Raw genomic sequence first — 21698 nt, forward strand, 5'->3', positions numbered from 1 at the left:
GCCTTATTGGGCCAGGAAAGCCAATTACTTAGCAGAGTTTGTCTCTAATTAACGCTCTCGATTACATTAACACTGGGATACGCGATAGATGAAATTATCTTCTCTTTCCATGAAACGTCTGTAATTAATAAGATAAGATAAGATAATGATTGCGTTTTGCGCAATAAGATATTAACAAAAATATTTCATTCGAAAACATGATGAAAACATGATTCTACATTTCCCTGCCAAATGACACTATTTCAATTTTCATGTTGTGCAGGAGTGGCTCCACAGCTCTACACAGTGTATGTCGCACCTTTCTACTTCTCTCCTACCTGGAAAACTCGATGGAAAAAAAACAACAAAAAGATTTTTTGTTTTGCTTGATGTAATTAGGAAACGCCCCTGTGTTCTGCTCAACCTTTCACCTCTATCACAAGATAAATGTCGTCTGTGGACAGCTCTCTCATCCTACGTGGGACCTGGCTGCCAAATGCGAGTCTTCGCGAACAGACGACGTGGGCAGTTTTTTTGTGTTTTTTTTTTTTGGTCACCCACATATAAAGAGCCAGCGTGCGACCAAAAAATAAAAATATTCTTATATTTATAAGCCCTACACAACAGCCGTATTTTATATAATTATATTGACTTAATATCTAGTGTGCAGATTATAGAAATAACAAAGAATGATGGGAACTTCTTTATTAATCTTGGTAAGTGTTAGTAGACTTAATCCATGAAATTATCGAATTAGTTTATTTTGTTTGTGAAAGAGTTTTGAGTTCTTAAAAAGATCTCATCTATGATCACTTTGATAATAGCAGAGGTTCTCAATATTCTAACACTTCGGGAATGCAAATAGTGTATAATCCCTTCAAGCACCTTCGATGAATCTTGCATACAATGCAATAGACAAAAAGAAAACTTAGGCCTAATTAGACCCGCGGACAACGGCTTTGTCAACATAAGGTGTTGCAAAAATAAGCAGGTCTCAAATTGCATGTTGTACTGCACTCATCCTTAATCTTCGGAATCGAAGACAATGCCTACTAATATCATGTTAGAAACAAACGAGTATCCATTCTCTGGCGCTGCCAGGGTCGAGTTTCGTTAAAGAGAAACAAAATTCATTGTAGTCCCTTTGTCCGTTTCCACTGAGGAATTTTCTGACAGACACAGAGAATCTTCTTAGGAATGTTAAGGGCCTTGAAGGTGTCTGCGAGGTCAGTTGTCATTATCCCCTCGGTTGACATAACAACATGGTATGTTGTTATTTTAGACAACTTCTATTACTGCTTAATCGCCAAGCTTAGGTTCCCATATTTTCTTTGTTTTTCCATTTCAGTTCTCATTATTATTATTTTTTTTATTATTATTATTATAAACAAAATAAGCAGTGGCGTAGCTAGAGTGGGGGAGGAGGGTGAGAATTTGACCCCCCCCCCCGGGTCCCCACTTGAGAGAGGGCCACAAATAAGTGTAATTGTTTTTTACATTAAATATTTAATATTACGCGAATTGCAGGGGCCCCCAAAGAGGTCAAGCCCCCGGGTCCCCAAATGATAGCAAATTCATAGCTTCGCCACTGTATTTGACTGGCGAGGATTGGCGGTCTCTCATAAGACTTATATGTCCCACGGGCGCTGTTAATTTAAGCAAGTGAAGTATCTTTTGTCCAATCAAATAGCGTTGGGGTGTAAGCAATACAATTACGAGTTTCTCCTTATTCCAATATTGTTGCTAAAATGTTTAACATGTTTCAGGTGTTCCTTCAGAGTTGAAGATTATCTACACCGTAGCCCAAACCTGCCACAGGGCGACCGGGGATGGCAGCGGGCAGGGTATGAACCCGGACCTTCTGGTCCAGTGGTTCTCAAACTTTTTTTTTTACCCGGGGACTACTTTATATAGTAAAAAAAATTGCCCATGGACCCCTAAGTGAAAAGGCAACAAAAATGCATAAACATGATAAATGCCACCATATAAATTACAACTGTAGAAAAACATTTTTTTGAATGCTTGTGTACTAAAATTTTGTTTAAATAAGATTTTAAAATATTAATGACTTGAATGGGGTTGATCTGATTTAATGAATGTATTTATGTCCGCTTAATGTTTGCAAGAAGAAACCGCCAATCTCCACGAGCTTACATTTCTAGTCGGTTTATTTAATTAGTGATGAGGTTCATTACGACAATGAATCAGACAGTACCAAAATATGGAAACGAGAAAGCAGTCAACTTCTGTTCGAATCTGCTTTTGAAAGAAAACTTTGTGGTCTCCTTGTTCAAACATTAAAGTTTCTCGTTTATGGATATTTGAATAAGCTGCTCCTGCATTAATATGGATTCATCTGTGATTGGAATCTGAGTTTGTCTACGCATGGAATGGTTTAATAATCAGTGATGCCCAAAATGCGGACCGCGGACCAGATCCGGCACCATGACCTTAAACATTTGTACGTTTATGAAGTGGGAGAGGTGAAGAAACTACAAGTGGAATTTAGAATCTACAAGGAAAAGTGAATGTATTTTTTTTTTGAACATAATAAGCCAACATATTTGATTTGTAAAGAAGAGAGTGTGGCATTTTTTTTTTCTAAAACAACATATAAATGGCAATTAATGGCATTCTAAAACAAATATTACGGCATTCTTGGTTTGATGCGCGAATAAATAAAAAGATGTTTAAACTACACCTAGAAATTGGAGGATCGATGGGAATATTTACCAAAAAAAGAGACAAGAAAATGAGTCGTTAGCTAGCTAGCTATAATTTTGTTCACATTTTACGTAGAGAAATGAAGCCATTTTCAGACGCGTAAAAAAAAGTTATCTTTCAGATATCCCAATAATTAATCTAAGTAAAGTAAGTACTAGATTCACAGGTTTCTATTAAAATTGTTTTAGATCAAGTTCTTTTGGTTTTTGTACCTTTTCTGTCAAGTGGCCCGCGACAAGAGTGTTGGAAATTAAATTGGCCCGCAGGTTGAATTAGGTTGGGCATCACTGGACTTTAATTAATACACATTCGTGAAAATTCAAGTCTTTGGTTTAAGTCGTCATAGACATATTAAACAGTAGTTTATTATTATTCTAATAATACGATCAGATAAACTGCTTTTAGCAATGAAATTATTTCAATTGTATACATGTTTCTGTTACACCACCCCCCCCCAAACGGTCGTCTGGTGGACCCTAGGGGGTCCCTAGACCACAGTTTGAGAACCACTGTTCAAGACAACCGAACGACAGTCCAGCGCGCATACCGCACGACCAGGCAGGCGTTTCTAAAAGATCTGTACATTCCCACCTTGGTTAGCACTGGAACATAGTTTGAGAAGCAACCTTGAAACGGGAATGGGCCAGTTGGGAACAGCTATCGACAGCCACGTGCATAAAGATAGCGTAGAGTTTATTGTTTTCAAAAACATAGGAGTGCAAGGGGGTGCAAACATTAAGTAAGCAATCTCTATCTTTTGACTAGTGGCTCTACCCCCTTCCCCGAAAACCCCCCAAAATTACTTTTAATTTCCCCTCTTTTACCAGTTAGGGGGTTGGGGGAGGCGCTGTAATCTTCCCCCCCCCCCCCCAGCGGCGCCAAGCGTTCCGAGCTTTAGAAATGATTTATTCTAATTGCATGTCCTAGCAAGAAGAACGCAGGTCTAACAGTTAAGACGTGGTGGGAGATGCCTTTTACTGACATGTACACAGGAGGCTTCTAAGAAAGTAAAACCTGAGCCAGCCAGGAAAACCAGCGACTTAGCAGAGTTTAAGTCATTGATTAACATGCATGACTAGACTGACACATGAAATGCGTAGGACAAAATTATCTTCTTTTTTTTTTTTTTTGAAGTAACGTCTGTAATATATAAGATAACAAGATAAGATAAAATATATAGGGAGTATATTTGAAATGGACTTTTTCATTGTAAGGTCGCCCCTCCCCGGCGACGCCTTTTGCTTAAAGCGTAAGGGTAATGTAAATACAAAGAATACCATAATTGAAATCACTAAATTTAGATACACTTGAGGCTAGAGCAGTGTTTCTCGAACTTTTGTATTAACGGAACACTTCGCAAATTCTGAGTATTTAGCGGAACACTTTGCACATTCTGAGTATTTAGCGGAACACTTTGCACATTCTGAGCATTTAGCGGAACACTTCGCACATTCTGAGTATTTAGCGGAACACTTCGCACATTCCGAGTATTTAGCGGAACACTTCGCACATTCTGAGTATTTAGCGGAACACTTCGCACATTCTGAGTATTTAGCGGAACACTCTGCACATTCTGAGCATTTAGCGGAACACTTTGCACATTATGAGTATTTAGCGGAACACTTTGCACATTCTGAGCATTTAGCGGAACACTTTGCTTATTTTTTTTTATACAGAGATTAATTCACGTGGTGACCTACTTGTTAATTATTCCAGTAGTTCGTGGAACACCTATTCAGGCCTCTAGGTTCCGCGGAACACAGTTTGGGAATCATTGAGCTAGAGGATTAAAAAATAAAATAGGAATAAGACATCGCCTTCACTTAGTCTGATGAACCGTTGGGGCGCCACGCATGATCTATCGACCGTCTTCCTTCCTTTCTGTCATTTGCATTAAGTAGAATCTCTTCCATGCGGCGTGGAGGCTGCGTAGTTAGGCGCTTGGCTTCCGAACCTGGGGTCTTTTGTTCAAATCTCGGTGAAGACTGGGATTTTGAATTTCGGGATTCTTAGGGCGGCCATGAGTCCACCCAACTCAATCGGGTACCTGAGTTTAGTTGGGCAAAGTAAAGGCGGTTGGTCTTTTGTGCTGGCCACATGACACCCTGCTCGTGAACCGTTGGTCAAAGAAAGAGATGACTTTAACATCATCTGCTCTATAGACCGTATAATCTGAAAGGGGAACTTTTAGAATCTCTTCTAGTGACAGACCTGTCCACTCTTTGACAATGTCTTCCCATTCGCTTTCTCTGTTTGCCTCTTCTTCTTTTCCTGGTACTGTTCCCTGAAGGAAGATCTTTGGGAGCACTGAGGACCTAGTGATATGGCCATAAAGTTTTAATTTGCATTTTTTTTACAGTGGTCAGCAGATCATCGTGTTGCTCAAGTGGTTTTGTGATCCACTTTCTCCTAGAGATACATCAGATAATATTACATGCATCAAGAGCTGATATATTTCAAACCCTAAAACTCAGTACCACTCAAACTCTGAGCTTTAAATGTAATTAGTGAATAGGCCTATGCTTACAATTAGACTTATTTTTTTCCCTCCACAGATCTTTACAATTATCAGCATAGTATTTTCCCTTGATGACCCCCTCTGTGTGGTGAAGGTAAGTTCTTGTTTAAAAGTTTTCATTTTCCTACTAGCGTGTTTCATGATTAGCCTTGTTATAATGAATCCATCATTGAGTATTGATCGAGTAAAACGCACATTATTTAGCAATGTTTAGAGAATTTAACTCTTTCTCTCCGAACTGACGATACCAACGTTGATTCCACCAAAATGTGGTAAATAATTACGGAGAGAAAGAGTTAATTATTGAATTAAGTCGTTTTATCCACAAAGAAGAACTTTTCATGTGTCTACATGTTTTTTTTCGCAAGATGTGTCTACAACAAGATAGGTTAGAAGCGTACTTTTGAAGAAGAAATTTCAATATCTTTTCGCCTATGCGATCTCGGCTGGCGAGGGGAGAGTCGCTAGTCCAAATTTGAGAAACGCTCTTCATTGTGATGCTCCGGTGCAAAATGATAATTTTATGCCTTTTGCTGTGTGAAAATGATGACTGGCTGCAATTCGTCAGGTCATAAATTAAGACTGAATACAATCCGTAAAAGTAGTGCAGAAGTATTATCAAAGTAACTCGAAGTACATTGTAACATTTTATTGATTAAAAAAAAAAAATTTCCAAAAAATATTTATAATAGTTCATTAGGTCTAGATCGATAAGCTTAGTAGCTTGCTAAATGTGAATGCTATTTCGGCATGAGTTTATTTCTAACTTTCTTTAATAAGTTGCACCCCATTATTTTAAATTTCATTAATTAAAACGTGCAAATGATTAGAAACTATTGTCATGACGTCAACTGATAACTTCTGAATGTCCGTCGCTTTTCAATGTTGTGGGTTTTGTCGTTCGTAATCGCATTGGATAAAACTGAAACAAAACCTAACGATCATTACTCTAAATAAAAGCAAAATACTTCTTGACCTATTGCTAATCTAATCACACAAAGTACAGACTCTAGGACTCTAGCAAATAAGGTGTCAAGAATATACACCAACTAGAATTTCTAGATATTTTTTCATTGCAGTAGTTTTTTGTTTTTTTTGTTTTTGTTTTTGTCTAACTGCAAATGACCCCTGTTTCAGAGTTGTCCTCAAAATACAAAGTGCCGTGTTATTCAAGACTGCACACAGAACAAGGCTTGCACACTAACAGCGGAGTGTTTAGGTAAGACCTAGATTTTGACAGGAATATTTAAAAGTAAATTTTATAGGGGGTTTTCATACCTTAGTGAATCACAGTAATCCGTTAAAATTTTAATCACTCCGTCTGTCCGTCTGTCCGTCTGTCTGTCTGTTCCCAATCTTTTACACGTTATTTTTCACACTTCCCAATCTTAGATCAACTTTTGGACAATTATTCACTGCCGATGACAACACATTAATCAATAAAAAAGTAGCCTATCAGTTAATCAATTAGTCGTAATTAATTATTTTTTTATGGGAAATGTAGGCCCCTACTTAGCTAACAGGAAGATCTTGCAATAATGAGAGATATATATGTCAGCGATTGAACCGTGCTCTCCTTTTATAGCGCGAATAGTAACTTAAGCAAATGTGTACATTTTGATTTATTAAAAATAAATAATAAGTATTTTTTTATATTTTTTTTGTTTTTAAGATCTAGTATTCGTACTCGGTAATAAAATACAAAAGGTCCAAGGAAGATAAAGAAAAGAAATCAATATAGAGAAATGTGGAGGTGATGTAATAATGATTATCTAAAGGAAATGAAAAGAGGAAGATTAAAAGCAATTTTGAAATAGGCAAGCGAAATCAAGGTTTTCAATGACGTTATATATTGATCTGTTGCTATTTGTAAAATGTTTAAAATGTTTCGGATGTTCCTTCAGAGTGGAATATAATCTACATCATAGCCCAAATATCTCGCTCGACGACCGCAGATGGCAGCGAGCCGGGTGTGAACCCGGTACCATCGAGACGACCGAACGACAGTGCAGCGCGCATACCGCACGAACAGGAAGCCACCCTAATCCTAAACATTACCTTATGCATTACCTTAGATAAGATGCTCCGATGGCTACAAAATCAATAAATTTTCTTTTAAATGCATAGCCTATCAATACTTCCGTATTCTGAACACCGGATCCACCAAGAACTCCATTTATGAAAATCCCAATAGTCTTCTTCTTATATCCAGAGTTTTGCTGCCAAGCTATGAGCTCTTTTGCAGACTGTGCCAAAGAACAATAGTATACTGTTTTCTTCAGTTGTTCAGAACTGCAGTACAGGGTGTTGGTTCTGTTGGGCTGTTATGGTAGTAGGGTTACAAACAAACATTTTTAGGGTCTAGGGTGGATTAGAAAGGAGCATTCAAAGAGGATGTGGTTTACGGTTTTGAAAGGTTGAGCGCAGCGTCCACAATGGGGTAGGTGTGTGGGATTTATTTTGTTAAGATGGTAAATTAACAGAGGTGTGTGTCCCGTTCTTAGTTGGTAGATTGTATACTGCTCTTAGCGGGAGGAGGAAGTTAATACTGTCCATGTTTGGCATGGTCATTTCTTTGTACATGACTCTGCCTGTTTTCTCCTTCCCTGAAATCCACTTAGTCGGAAATTCAAAGTGTACTATTTCGTATATTAGTTTAGTTTGATTCAAGAGTTGAGCTTCTTTCTGCCGGTTCACTATTTATCTGTTTGTCTCTTTTCTAGAAAGCCCGCCAAAATTTAGCCACGTTGGAGTCTGCAGGTTTGGTGACCCCATTCTCGAGATGACCAACAGCACGCTGGATGACACGCGATGCGGCCCTGGGCTACCTTGTCCAAGTGGGACCTACTGTAACACTGAACTGATGGACACCTACGCCACATGCTGCAGATCAGATCCAGGTAGGTTTTTGACACCCACACACACCAGACTGTTCGTTAGAATCGTCCTTGTATGGAAAGAATGGTTAATTAGGAAGGTGGGTGGGTAGTTGGAAATATAGACTACACAAGATTCAAACAAAAATCCTTTTTAACGACTTTCGACCCATTGTCGACTGTTTTTGTTGTTTATATATTTTAAAACTTTGTATATAAAAGTATGAATTATAAAATTCAGCTTTCAGAGCTTGCGGTCCATGGAGCAGATAATAATCAAATATTTCTATGGCCCACGGTCTACGAAGGTGTCATGTGGTCAGCACAAGTTCCAGTGCTGGATTTTTAGTAATGGAGGTTCTGGGCCGGATTTTTCTGTGGGCTTCAATATAAAAATGCACTTAATAATATTACTAAATGCAACTGTACTGTATGTCTTATTTGTGAAATGTGGGTGTATATGCTTGCAGTTGAATGTGTTCTTTTATTTATTTATTCGTTCTTTCCTTTTTTATATTGGTTTATTTTGTTACATTCTTTACGGTTTCAAAATGGTGGGTTCAGTGTCTAAAAAGGAATAGGTGAGTGGGATTTATTTTGTTAAGATGGTAATTGAACAGAGGTGTGTGCGCTTTGGCTTTGATTGTGTTTCTTGTTGAGATTTTAAAAAAAGCTATCAGAAGTGTCTAGTGACGCAAACGTTCATCTATTTTAATAAAATATATACAGGGCCGGATTTAAGTATAGGGAGCCCCCGAGGGAGGATTTTTGTGGAGGGCCCTACAATTGTTTTTAAAGCTTGAATAAAGATCCACTTATGAATGAAAATACTTATATCTAAAAGAATTATGTATTTTAGAAGAAAGAAATAGAATACTTGTTAATTTTATCTCATTTTTCTTTTTAAAAAAATATTAAATATGCATATTTTAGTTTCAAAAAGTGTATTTTTTTTAGTTTGTGGAAGGTAATGCCCTTGGTAGACGCACTGTCGTAAATCTGGAGTTGTATTTACCTATTCCGTGCATGCTACAAGCGTACACTCATAGACATAAATAAATATAGACTGGAAGTAGGAAGTTATTTTTATTTGGGGGAAGTCAAATATGTTTTATGTACTATATCTATGTGAAAAAAAAAATGGCGGCGATTGAGCTATAAATTCTAGGACTAACATTTCAGCCAATATATACCTTTGATCTTTAGTTTTGAAAAGTACAAAACTGCCATATTCCCAATATTTTGTCTTTGTTTCATAATCATAGACAAAGGCAAATATATATAGGTTTGTGATGTGGATCTACAAACTTATCTTTTCCCAAATATTTCCGATAATAATGTGTTCTTTATCGTCCAGTCTATATATAGGAAAGGCCCATCAGCGAAATGGCATATAAAGCGAACACCTCCCCGTAATTTTAATCCATTCTTATTTATTTGAAAAGTAACTGCAGAACTAATAAAATGGCACTACAAAGACTCCATTTTTCTACATTTCCCACATATTCGCTTTCGTTTTCCCTCATAAAATAAAGCATAGCTGAAGGTCAAAGTTGACATGTATGGAAATTTCATTCTCAAAACGTTTCCGGATAAACGAGTATAGGTCCGAACTTAAGGCGATTTTAAAGCACCAATGGACATCGGCCGAAAAAAAATTGCATATTATGCTTCTAAATAGATGAGGAAATAGTTAGCTAGAATAGCTAAGGCTATTCATTCCGTTCGAAAAAAAATATTATGGGGTGTTCGCGCAAAATGACCTTTTAAACTAAAAACCTATTCAGCGAAACCCCTATTATAAGCTTAAATTTAAAAGCCATTAATAATAATTTAGTTACTGATTTAATCTGTTTTTTTTTGTCTTATCTATTGTTATTGTTTGTAAACTGAAATATTAAAATAATAGGCCTATTTTTAACCTTAACCCAATGTCTTCGATTTCGAAGATTAAGGATGAGTGCATCACTACGTGTTTCACATGACTACGCCCAGTTGCGACCAGCATATTTTCCCGCATTTTCTTTCCGTCTAAAATGTTTGACTCGCAGCTCTCCAACAGTCTCTCAGAGGTCATATGCTGGCAGTTACTTTCCTCTATGCCAGTGAGGGTGAAATGACGCTTCAATTGATCTTAACAGCGCTTAGGCCTATACGGCTTATACGGGGGGTGGGGGGGGGTGACCTCTGTTTTGCCGTCCTCCTTTTTTTAACTGGCTGGTTAACCTCTTGTTACTAATTAATGATAGGCCTATTAATTTGTGTATAAATGTTTAAAAGAAGTGCAGATTTCATTTTACAGGGTTCCCTCACCATTCTGAGATTTGGATTTCAGGAAATTTCCAAGAGTTTTCCAGGAAAAAAATATTCGATTTCAGGATCGGAAAAAACGCGAACTATATATTTAGTAATAAATATAAGAGTTACCATATAATATACATGTATAAAATTACAAGATCTCTCCTGAACCTTTCGTCTCCATGTCCGAAACCCAAGCTGTTGTAGATTTGCCTCCATACATCATCAATCCATCGCATTCGGGATCTGCCTTTGGGTCAATCAGCGTGTGTGTGTTGGGGGGGGGGGGAGATCGAGTTGATTAAGTGCACTGAACATAAGTTCTTAAAAAAAAATAGTTGCAGTAACAAGAGTTTATGAAATGGAGAGTAGTACGACTATAGCCTATAGGAAGGTGGCGAGATAGAATTTTGTAGTTTCTTTCTTTCTTTTAAGAAAAAAAATTGATCGCAAGTTTCGTAGGCTATATATAGACATCAGTTCCAAGCAGAGAAAGGAGATGTGGAGAACGAGAAAAGTGAAAACATATTTAGGCCTATGCCACAAGGAGGACAATAGTTATAATGTTTCATGGAAGAAGTTAGATGATAGAACTAATTGAAGCATAATTTCCTATATTTTAACATGCTATTTCGCTATTTTTTACGGCCTTTCGCTCATTATGACTCCCGCGAAAATTGCGTTCGCTGATTAGGTCCGACCCCTACCGCAAGTTGACTTGAATTATAAATTTAATAGCTGATATGGAAAAAAGAGTCAAATTTAGTTTTATCGCCCAATAGCTGAGGAGTCCGCAGATGTTTTCATTTATTAAATACGTTTAACTATTGCGGAGTTATAAATTCTAAACTAAAAACTGGCACAAAAGCGTTCGCCATTGGTCCTTTCCCATATATGTATATATGTCTATGCGTACACTTCTTAATCACGACATTTTTGCCAGCCGTAAAAAATAATTTTAAAAAAAAATTGAAAAAAACGAAACAATAACAAAAAAAAAAAAAAAAAAAAAACACCTTAAAAGTTTTTGACCCGTCGAAATTTGGATATATTTTTATTTCTTCTGTGGAGGCCCCTTTCTTGTTGAGGCCCTGCCTGCCCTCCCTTAATCCGGCCCTGAATATGGTGGCTTATTGCTATGAATAGAAATATGTAATATTTTAACCACAGACGTATACATAAAAATACATATGTAGGTTTGTGATTTTAACCTAGACTTAAGGAGTGGATCTCATAACTTTGGAAGAATGACAGGAGGTTTAAAAAGGTCACGATGTATGACCTGTCAAATGCCTTTCTTATGCCCTTGACATGAAGTACAAAAGCTGTCATTTTCGCATAGCGGAATTATAGAGATTATCCTAACCAGTGGTTCTCAAACCTTTGAAAGAACAAGCCGAAAATTCTAAAAGTATTGCAGATAAATGTGAAAGCAAAAAGGGAAGTTGGAGTGATTCTTTTTATTGTTGTCCAACATATAAGAACTTTAAAGAAACAAGGTTACAAAGACAGTTTGTGTAGAAACACAAACTCAAAATCAGCCCTCGAAGTGGTCCACCAAGGCAGGTAAAAAGTCAGTTTTAAATATTTTCAGAAAAAATATCAGAATGAAATTCTATCTAAGGCAAATGACAGAGAAGAATGGAGAAAGAAGGTTGACAGATCTTGTGTGGTGCCCCAACGGTCCGACAGACCAAGGTATAGGTGAAAGTGAATGTGAAGTTAAATATGAACCTGGCTTAACTGATGACTTATAATGATTATCTAATTGATCTAATTGTTTTGTAAAGAGTAAATCTCTTATTCAAAGCCTCAAGGAAAAAATACGTTTCGTTAAAAAAAATAATTCCATTAGCCATGTGTTCCAAATCTGCCTACGGACTCTGAAGTTCAAGATATCATATGAAGAATTACTTATTAATTGTTGTTTTTAATTATGTTCCACTTATATGCATACTAAATAGATTTTTTTTTTTTTTTAAAAAGTAGGCTTAAACAATTTTTTTTTAAATGTAAGTGCTTAGTATGACAGAACTTACTTAACCTAGCAATACAGTTGTAAAAAAAATTTTGTTTGACAAAAAATCTAAAACCGTTTGCATAAATGCGTTAAAATATGATAAATAGTCATCTCCCTTACTAAATAGCCTCCCGTGTTTGTCACTGTTAATAGGAAATATTTGTAAAGGTGGTGTATTTTTATAAAAAAAAAAACTGCTTGCATACTTGATTTTAAAAATGAGATTTTTCGCTTCCAGAAAAGAAAAAAAAGTAGCCTTTGCATCATAACTTTGAAAGTTCTAAAATATTGTGATGTCGGATTTTCACTATCTTTTATAGTTTACTAGATCTGAACGGGACGGACGGACAAACAGACCACACAAAACTAATAGCGTCTTTTCCCCTTTTCAGGAGTTGCTAAAAAAAATCAGAGCTGCGCGTCTGTATCAAGCTGTCTGACAACTTTCTCCACACCTGTATAATACAAAACATTTTTACTGGTCACTTCTGTTGTTTTTTTTTCACAGCCCAGCCAGTGAAACCTGGAAACTGTCCCGTGGTGACGGACAGCGATGCTGGCTTCTGCGTAGACACGTGCAGCAACGACGGGGACTGTCGACACAATGACAAGTGCTGTCAGGCGGGCTGCAGCAAGAGGTGTCTCATGCCACAAGTCGAGGATCCTTGCGTCAAAAAGGTAGAAACGAAGAGATTACTGCCCTTGTTGCCGTAGCAACTCCAAAAATGCCTTTCTTGTGCCCTTGACAAGAAACTATTTTTAAAAAATTATATATTAGATATATAAATAAATGTTGTATATTTTTTTTCCACAAACAGAAGGCGGTAACTGGCGTTCAAACCAGTAAGCGTCGGGCAGTAGGGTTCGTTAGCCTTTGCTGGCTACCCACCTAGAGGAAGAAAAACTCTGAATTCAAACCTCTACTATCTTGCATCTATACCCAACCACGAGAATATGCTTCGGGAGTAAAACCATGAGAAAAAATCAGGAGCCGTCGACCCTTAGGCAGTTTGCAGCTCTCGGTGCTACACACTAGCGGAGCTTACGACGCCGTTGACCCCTTAATGTATCGGCACTTGCCATTCCATTGGGGAAATCAGCCGCGTGGAGAGAGGGAACTGATGTGTAGGTGACATCGTTCCGTCCACAGCTAATTCCCACGCATTCATCTTATCATTCATGAAATGATCCATAGTCACTTAACGACCTAAGCAAGCCATATATTGTATATATTTAAACATGTCTCCATCAGACATCATTTTAAGTAATATAAATGTACATTCGCCACACTTTCAAATCTACTTTCAAACCTACTTTATAATCCTCTTTGTAAATTAGACAAAATCCATGACCAATCGCTATTCATACACCTTTCAATCAGTGGCTCAAGGTAACCTGGCCCATGACTAATTAATGTCCACAGAGGTCATTGAAAGCTGGTCGCTTATTACTTGTAAGAAGAACTGCACGCGTTGATACCTCTCTAAGTAAAGTAAAGTTGTGATCTATGGGGCAGATGATGTAAATCTGTTTCTGTGGCCCACGGTTATCGAGGGTGTCGTGTGGCTATCACAACGACCAACCGCCTTTACTTTTCCTCCAACTAATGTCAGGCACCCACTCAGACGCGCCCTAAAGATCCCGAAAGTAAAAATCTAAATCTTAACAAGGATTCGAACCCAGGACCCCCGGTTTGAAAGCTAAACGCTTTACCACTCAGCCACCGCTCCTCCTTGATACCTTTCAACACCAATGCAAGCAATTACCATTGACCAGTGTGATGCAGGACAAGCTCTTTTGACTTTGTAGTTTCGGGCTTTCCTTCAGGATTGGAGATTTGTATGGCGGGAAGGGTTCGAACCCTGGATCAACGAGACGACAGTCCGATGCGGAAACCACACGACCAGGCAGCCGTGCTGGCTTTAAAGCGACTATATATTACTAATCTAACCAAGAAAAACAGGATGTGACGTAACGTATCAACCTTCCTCCACAGACTTGCATCATTGGAAAATATTGCCAACGGCCAAGCATGCCGCGATGTCAAGGCCCTGGCCAATGTTGGGAAATAGGAGATTGTGGTACGATAGCTTCAATTTATGTATTAAATGTTGCTTACGGGCATAATCAATTAAGCATTAAATGTAAAAACGGCTTGGGAGGATGGGAGATCAACAAAGACGTTTGGTCATGCTGTAACACTTATTTATGTTTCAAACATGGGTGAAAAGAATATTTTGAGACATTTTGAAGTAGGCACAATAATCAAAGACTAACTCTTGATATAGATCTTTGCAATAATAGTAGATAGAATACAATAGAACAGAATAGAATATAATAGAACAGAATAGAACAGAATAGAATAGAAAAGAATAGAAAAGAACAGAATAGAATATAACAGAATAGAACTGAACAGAATAGAATAGAAAAGAATAGCACAGAATAGAATAGAACAGAATAGAATAGAAAAGAATAGAATAGAAAAGAATAGAACTGAACAGAATAGAATAGAATAGATTAGAATAGAACTGAACAGAATATAATAGAATAGAATAGATTAGAATAGAAAAGAATAGAATAGAATAGAATAGAACAGAACAGAACAGAACAGAACAGAATAGAATAGAATAGAACAGAATAGAATAGAAAAGAATAGAACAGAACAGAATAGAATAGAATAGAACAGAATAGAATAGAATAGAACAGAATAGAACAGAATAGAATAGAATTGAATAGAATAGAACATAAAAGAACAGAATAGAATAGAATATAATAGAACAGAATAGAATATAACAGAATAGAATATAACAGAATAGAATAGAATAGATTGATGAAGTGATGATGGATGTAAGAAGGATAGGTAGTAGGTAGATTGCTGACTTCATAGTTAGGTTGATGATGATGATGTATGACTGCTAATGGATGGATAGATGAATAGTAAGGTAGATGTTGGTATTAGACAAATTTGAATCTCTTTGTATGTTGATTTTATCTACTTATTGTATTTATCTATACCAAAAAAAAAAAAATAGTTCCTTGTCCTTTTATAAGAAACTGTCAACTGAAGTGTTCTCAAGGCTTTAGCACCGACACTAGAGGCTGTCCTGTCTGCCAATGTAAAGTTGTGACACGTGAGTCTTTATTGGTCTACATTTATCCATATTATAAACACAAGGACCCTGATTGATTAATAATAATAATAACCTTTATCAATGACGTCACTATGGTCGGTGTCACCCGGTGCGGTTAGCTCGGGGTGTCACCCCCATCCCCCAGGAAAAAATAATTTCCCACTAAAAAAAAACAACAACTCTTGATTTTTTGTTTTTTATGTTGAACAATTAAACTGTAGGCTAATAAATTGGTTACAACCGAAAAAAGGTTTTCGATTCTATTTTAAAATGTCGTTGTTTTTTTACTTTTGATCAAAAGTTATTACATAAATTAAAATGTACAAGTATACAACCTTGAGTTGAACATGTTTTTTCCTAGAGATTATTTTAGAGCTCCTTATGGAAAAGGCTTAAAACTATACTCGTATTTCTCAGCTGCTTCCGAAAAGACAAATCAAACACTGAACAGGTTTACGTCCTGCGAAACATTGTCGAGCAAAGCCTGGAATACCAACAAAGGATGTTGGTCAGTTTTGTAGATTTAAAAAAAAAGTTTGTAAGCGTCCATCGGAATCACTCTGGAAAAGAGCATCTCGCAACAATTTGTCCGGAATCAGACATGTCTAAACCAAATCAAGCTATTGTGTCACAGCAAACGATGGAATCCTTCAACTTCGAGACGGATATGAGATTAGCGTGTATCTTATCGCCATTTCTCTTTCTTGTAGCCATCGACGATGTCACAAAAATACGTTACACAGGCTTCATTCGGATTCCCATGGCGTAAACCAAACTGAATTGGATTTTGCAGACGAGATAGCAATACTTTGAAATGCAATTAAATGTTAACACGAGATGACGGATAAAGGCACCCTCAAAGTTATGCCTATAGGGTGCAGGTTACACAGGTCCCCCATCAACGTTGGTCATACAGATCCTGAACAAATAGAAAAGTTCACTTATTTACGTAGTGCTATCTCAAGCGATGGAGATGTATATCGTGGTTTTGCGTGTTAGATTGAAAAGCTGGAGTCGTCTTTCGAACAGTACGGCCTATTTGAACAAAGAAATCAATTAGTCTGGAGATTAAAATCCACCTTCTTAATACAATCATTGTCCCAACGGCCACCTACGCTTGGAAACGAGGAAGGTTGAAAAGAGGCTGAGCAGTGATGGCTGAGAAGGATCCTACGATTAACGTAACCAGATAATGTGACCAACAGAGAAATCTTTTCCGGCACAGACATTCGCCGTCTAAGGGACGTATCGAGTGAACGTCAATGGACATTTGTGAGAGTCTCTGAGCCATATCATTGGACATGACAAACCACTTTTACCAAAGGCAGCCTTAACGTGAAAACCGAAAAGAGGAAATAAAAAAAAGTCCACGTCTAACATGGCGTCGCACCTTTTAAGAAGTCCTGAATTTCGTGGGCACCAAAAGGAAAGTGGCTGTGAAATCATTTCTGTTGAGAGTTTCAGCCCTATGCATCGAATGGCTTGGGAGGGGCTTAAAACTATGTGTTTCTCAACATATTACAATAAAAGTGTTACGTTTACCACTCAACTGGTCAGATAAGATGTTTGTGAGAGCGCCTTAAGGTCAATCAGAGTTGTTCGGGACGAAGCCAAGCGTTTATCTACATTTTTGAACTTCAGAAACTCGTTCTCTTGGCGTCTACAACACATACGTTTCTGATGATGGGAAGATTAGTTGTCAAATTGAATTACGTTATGAAGGTTTGGGACATGTTGATACTAAATTGTGAGTGCCATTCGACATTTTTATTTTTAAAAGTTGCGTTTTGGAAAAGTCCTTTTTTCCCAGTTGGGTGTCACCCGGTGCGGCCCACACCCCCTAGTGACGCCACTGACCTTTGTTATCCATAAGGTAATTTGTCTTACAATGTGTGCATTACACCAAACAAAAAAATTATAACTATAGAAAACCATAATATACATTAACACCAGATTCACGATTTGCAGGATGTAAAAAGCAAAAATAACATGTAGCCTATCGAATATTTCGAAACATTTGAAAAGCAGAAGAATGTTAGATGGACATAGACATAAATAAATATAGACTGGCCGATTAAAGAGTTTTATGAAACGAAAATTTGTGACTTGCAATTTTGTGTACTTTATTATACAGCATTTATGAGCAGTATAAAAGTTAATTATTCATATCTACTTCAGCCATAACCTATATAAGTATTACAATATTTTCACTAGTGTTTTGTTTAATCTCTAAGAATGAAGATCATGCAATTTTTCATAATTCGGAAATCCGAATACAATAGATATACATGTTTTCAAGTTACATGAAGTTACTTCCTTCGGCCAGTCTATATTTATTTATGTCTATGTAGATGGAATTATAGGCTACTAGTTCCATGGTTAGAAGTGTAAATATGACTATTTGTTAAGGCGGAGAGTTGTGGGGTGTGGTGTGAGAAAAGTGATACTCGAATTTATGGGCCGGTCCAATTTATAAGTAAGAGAAAAAAAAAAAGAAGAAAGGAACGTGTCCATGGCAAAAGAAACAATATATATAGCCTGGGACTAAATCAACGGGTGTGGCCGGTGCATATGCTAGCATTTTATAAATATACAGATTGACTAATGGAGATTTTCATTCAAAGCGGGAAAACTATAGATTTTCATTACTGGCGGAGTAGCTTTTTGGTGTATCCGGTGTAGAAAAAAAAAGTGCTGATTAGCAATGTACACTTTGAAAGCACTGGAGCTCGTTCGTTGTAGCTCAAACATACGTTACTATGGAGGATGAAGCATTAGAGGGATTAGTCTTTCACTCTTAAATCTTATTTAAACAAGTAATTGGCAACTAACTAGAGAGATATTTTCAAAATGGCAGCAGTGAAGTTCCATTTCGTGTCCTTGACATTGTTTAGTTTAATAAGGCTGTTGAAATTCCATCTTCTCTCTACGGCCCCTTTCTATCCTCTATGGCTGCCTGGTCGTGCGGTTTGCGCACTGGACTGTCGTTCAGATTTATCGATGGTCCAGGGTTCAAACCCTGCCCGCTCCCATCCCCCGTCGTCCTGCGGGAGGTTTGGACTAGGAGGTAATTATCTTCAACTCTGAAGGAACATCCGAAACATGTCAAACATTTTAGTTGATCGTGAAAATCTCCAATGTAGATCTATGGAATCATCATTTCTACTATAGAGGATATAGAAAGGGGGCCGTGGAGAGAAGAGGGAATTTTAACAGCCTTATTAAATACACTAGGTACAATCAAATTATTTATAGCCTATCAAACCTCTCACTAGGCAGGCCCGTCCCAGGGAACGGTCTGACAACACACTGGCAGCATGGCGGGGAAATTAACCCTTGGCAGAACATGATTTGGTGGCAAATACTCAACAAAAAATAAGTAAGTAGTTGTATTCTTGATATATTTACTAGATAGATATTTACTAGATAGATATTTACTAGATGGAGGCTTTATGTCTGTCCATCTGTCATTCAGAAAACTAAAAGTGCTATTCATAGTCTGATCAGTATCCGTGTATTGTGCTAAAAATAGATGCAATGACTACTTTAGGTTTTTTGAAACCAATGACTTTAAAAAAAAAAGTTGGGCTAAATATGCAATATTATTTTTTTATATAGCCTACATTAATCATTTTTAAATAAAGATTTTAAACTGTTATAGAGTATTATACTAGCTTATTATGTTTTACTCTGACCAGTTATATACTTAACATATTGTATCACGCACATACATTTATTATGAAATTTGTTTTTAACTATACACTTTAATGTTACATAGAAATTTCTATATGCAAATGTTTCATAAGATCTTCTGAAAGCTTGCACTTCTAAAAATAAGAGCTTCACATTTAGTTCTACATAGAGGCCTATATTTATACAAGTTAGGAAAAAAAAAAAGGTTTAAAAGTCAATTCATGCAAATCCAAAACATTTAAGTAATGTATTTTACCAATGTGTGTTACATGAGTGAGTTAGACTGACCCACAGGGGCCACCCTCTAAACTCCATTTTATTGCCCTCATTGATAGGCTATAAACTCACATGCACACATACAAACACAGTTTGCTTCATACAGGAGATTTTTTTTCTTTTTACAGATTTCTGTTTCTTTTGCAGATTTCAAGCTCATACAGATCTTTAAAGACACAATCAAATTGAACACATCGAATATACATCTGTACATATTTATGCTCCTTTCAACTGTTACCTTTTATATATTCAAACTAAAAAAGGTCTACCACTTCATGAGTATCTTGTTATTCTCTTCTCATTTTTAGATGCGTGTCAGGAGTTCACAAAGTAGAATCAAGATATAAATATAAGTAAAATGCATCGTCAAACTGTTACTCACAGCACCCAAAAAAAAAAAAACCCTGTGTAGTTTAGTCTATGTAGCCAAAACCATTTTCTTCTTTGCTAAGAATTTGGTCTTCAATCACAAAATAAATCAGATCATCAACCAAGTGTCAGTAAGTAAATCAAACAAGAAAAACCAAGAAATATCTACATATATAAGTTTCTTTTTTTTTTTTAGATTTTTTTTTTCAGTAATAGTTAAATGTAACAAAGAAAACAAACCAAAGAACTGTAATTTAAAAAACAAATATTCTTGTGTCTTTCTTCTCAAACACTGACCTATGAAACTCTTCACATGAATTCTATACAATTAGATAATTAACTCTTTTTAAATATACATTAATACATTATATCCTTCAAGTGCATGTCTCAGGAGATACACAATGAGAACTAGACTGATACAAAGAGCTGAAAGGAAAACTGTGGCTAAAGCTGACAAATTACAAGAAATAGAAAACATTTGTGAGCCCATACACAAAGGACAGACAGAATAGAAAATAGAGAATATTTATTTACTTAAGCTACATGTTGGGCTTGGCTCTTTTAAAAGTTTCTTTTTTTTTTTTTTTAATATACCATACTTTGCAACAAAAAACAAACCCACAGACTCTTTTCAACTTGTGTAACTTTTATGGGAAGGGTGTTCCCTCGATAGGGTTATTAGAGATATGGTAATAGGAGGGCATGTCCTTTTTTAGGTCATGTCCTCTATTTGGCAGGCATTGGCCTAAAAATGTGAAAATGTCCATCTTTTAATCTGTTTACTACAACTGCAATAGTATCCATAAATCTATTTCAATCCCATTAAATCACTCATTAATAACAGAACGTTGACACAATTGTTTGATAATCTTCATAAGCAGGTATTCCTTTCTAAAAAAGTGTGGTGGCTGAGAGGTAAAGAGCTTGGCTTCCAAACTGGGTTCAAATCCTAGTGAAGACTAGGATTTTTAATTTAGGGAATTTTATGTCACCCCCGAGTCCACCCAACTGTAGCATTAGCTGGGGAAAAATAAAGGTGGTTTGTCAATGTGACATCCTAATTAAACATGGGCCATAGAAACATCTGTCCTATACATCGCAAGGTCAGAAAGGGGAACTGTGCTTTTATTTTTCTAATATAATAGAACCTGAAGAGAATATTGCCTATGGAGCTTCACATGCAATCTATATTTTCGCGAATGATGAACTAAAGCAATAAGCACTTAGTGACGACTTAGTCTGAGAAATTATGATTCATTAGTTTTACAGTCTTTGATTTACTGACATGTTTCATCATAAACAAAGCAGTTCTAAGCCTAGCTTTTAAAGTTACTAGTAAATGTTTTTTGTCCTCCTTTGCTAATGCAGGTATCTGTTAACTCTATACCTGGATCAACACAGGGCCCATATAAAATTTATTACCAATCAGTCTATGAGTGTGCATCGTTGTAGTAGCTAACATGTTAAGATTTTCATAAAGGAAAATAGTTGTTAGTGAACTGGTGTAGGCTTGCAACATGAGTCTGAATCATGAATCAGTTTTTGTTTTTTTCAAGAGTCAGAAAAGGGTACCTTACTGAAATTAGTCCATCATAGCTTTAAGATTTGTTATCTTATTTTAATAAGATACATTTCAACATGAAACATAAAAAAATAAAGAAAATAGTAAAAATTGAAATATTTAGTACTTCATAGAAGTAAAGTCCACATCAACAACAATATTCCTGCTGACTGCTCTTTCGCATTACATTCATCAAAACATTTGCACAGCATTACAAAATTAGCCTCAAGAATAGTACATAAATAGTACAAGT

General features: G+C 36.6%; 1 protein-coding gene across 4 annotated transcripts; it reads left to right on the top strand.

The window, feature by feature from the left end:
- The first annotated feature begins 530 nt into the window (after positions 1-530).
- On the top strand, positions 531-19791 carry LOC106078506 (WAP four-disulfide core domain protein 2-like). Of its 4 annotated transcripts, none has more exons than XR_008778692.1 (9): positions 531-695; positions 5259-5315; positions 6359-6440; positions 7945-8121; positions 12924-13093; positions 14412-14496; positions 15448-15546; positions 18826-18925; positions 19644-19791. XR_008778692.1 is itself a non-coding variant. In XM_056033964.1 (9 exons), exons 1-8 carry the CDS (start codon positions 669-671, stop codon positions 18923-18925), a joined length of 801 nt encoding a protein of 266 aa, XP_055889939.1. In that variant the 5' UTR covers positions 531-668; the 3' UTR covers positions 19644-19791. The 4 variants fall into 4 exon arrangements, 2 of the variants coding, with proteins under 2 accessions (XP_055889939.1, XP_055889938.1); XR_008778691.1 differs by having other exon boundaries at positions 19663-19791; XM_056033964.1 differs by having other exon boundaries at positions 18822-18925.
- Positions 19792-21698: the final 1907 nt, after the last annotated feature.

Source organism: Biomphalaria glabrata, chromosome 6 (assembly GCF_947242115.1).
Source record: "Biomphalaria glabrata chromosome 6, xgBioGlab47.1, whole genome shotgun sequence".
NCBI classification, from domain to species: domain Eukaryota; kingdom Metazoa; phylum Mollusca; class Gastropoda; family Planorbidae; genus Biomphalaria; species Biomphalaria glabrata.

Excerpts from the sequence above, each read along its gene's own strand:
- LOC106078506 (XM_056033964.1), top strand. The coding sequence starts at position 669 with ATGATGGGAACTTCTTTATTAATCTTG. Across the intron at positions 6,441-7,944 it reads ACTAACAGCGGAGTGTTTAG|AAAGCCCGCCAAAATTTAGC; the intron begins GTAAGACCTAGA and ends TCTCTTTTCTAG. Across the intron at positions 15,547-18,821 it reads CCAATGTAAAGTTGTGACAC|GCAGGCCCGTCCCAGGGAAC; the intron begins GTGAGTCTTTAT and ends ACCTCTCACTAG.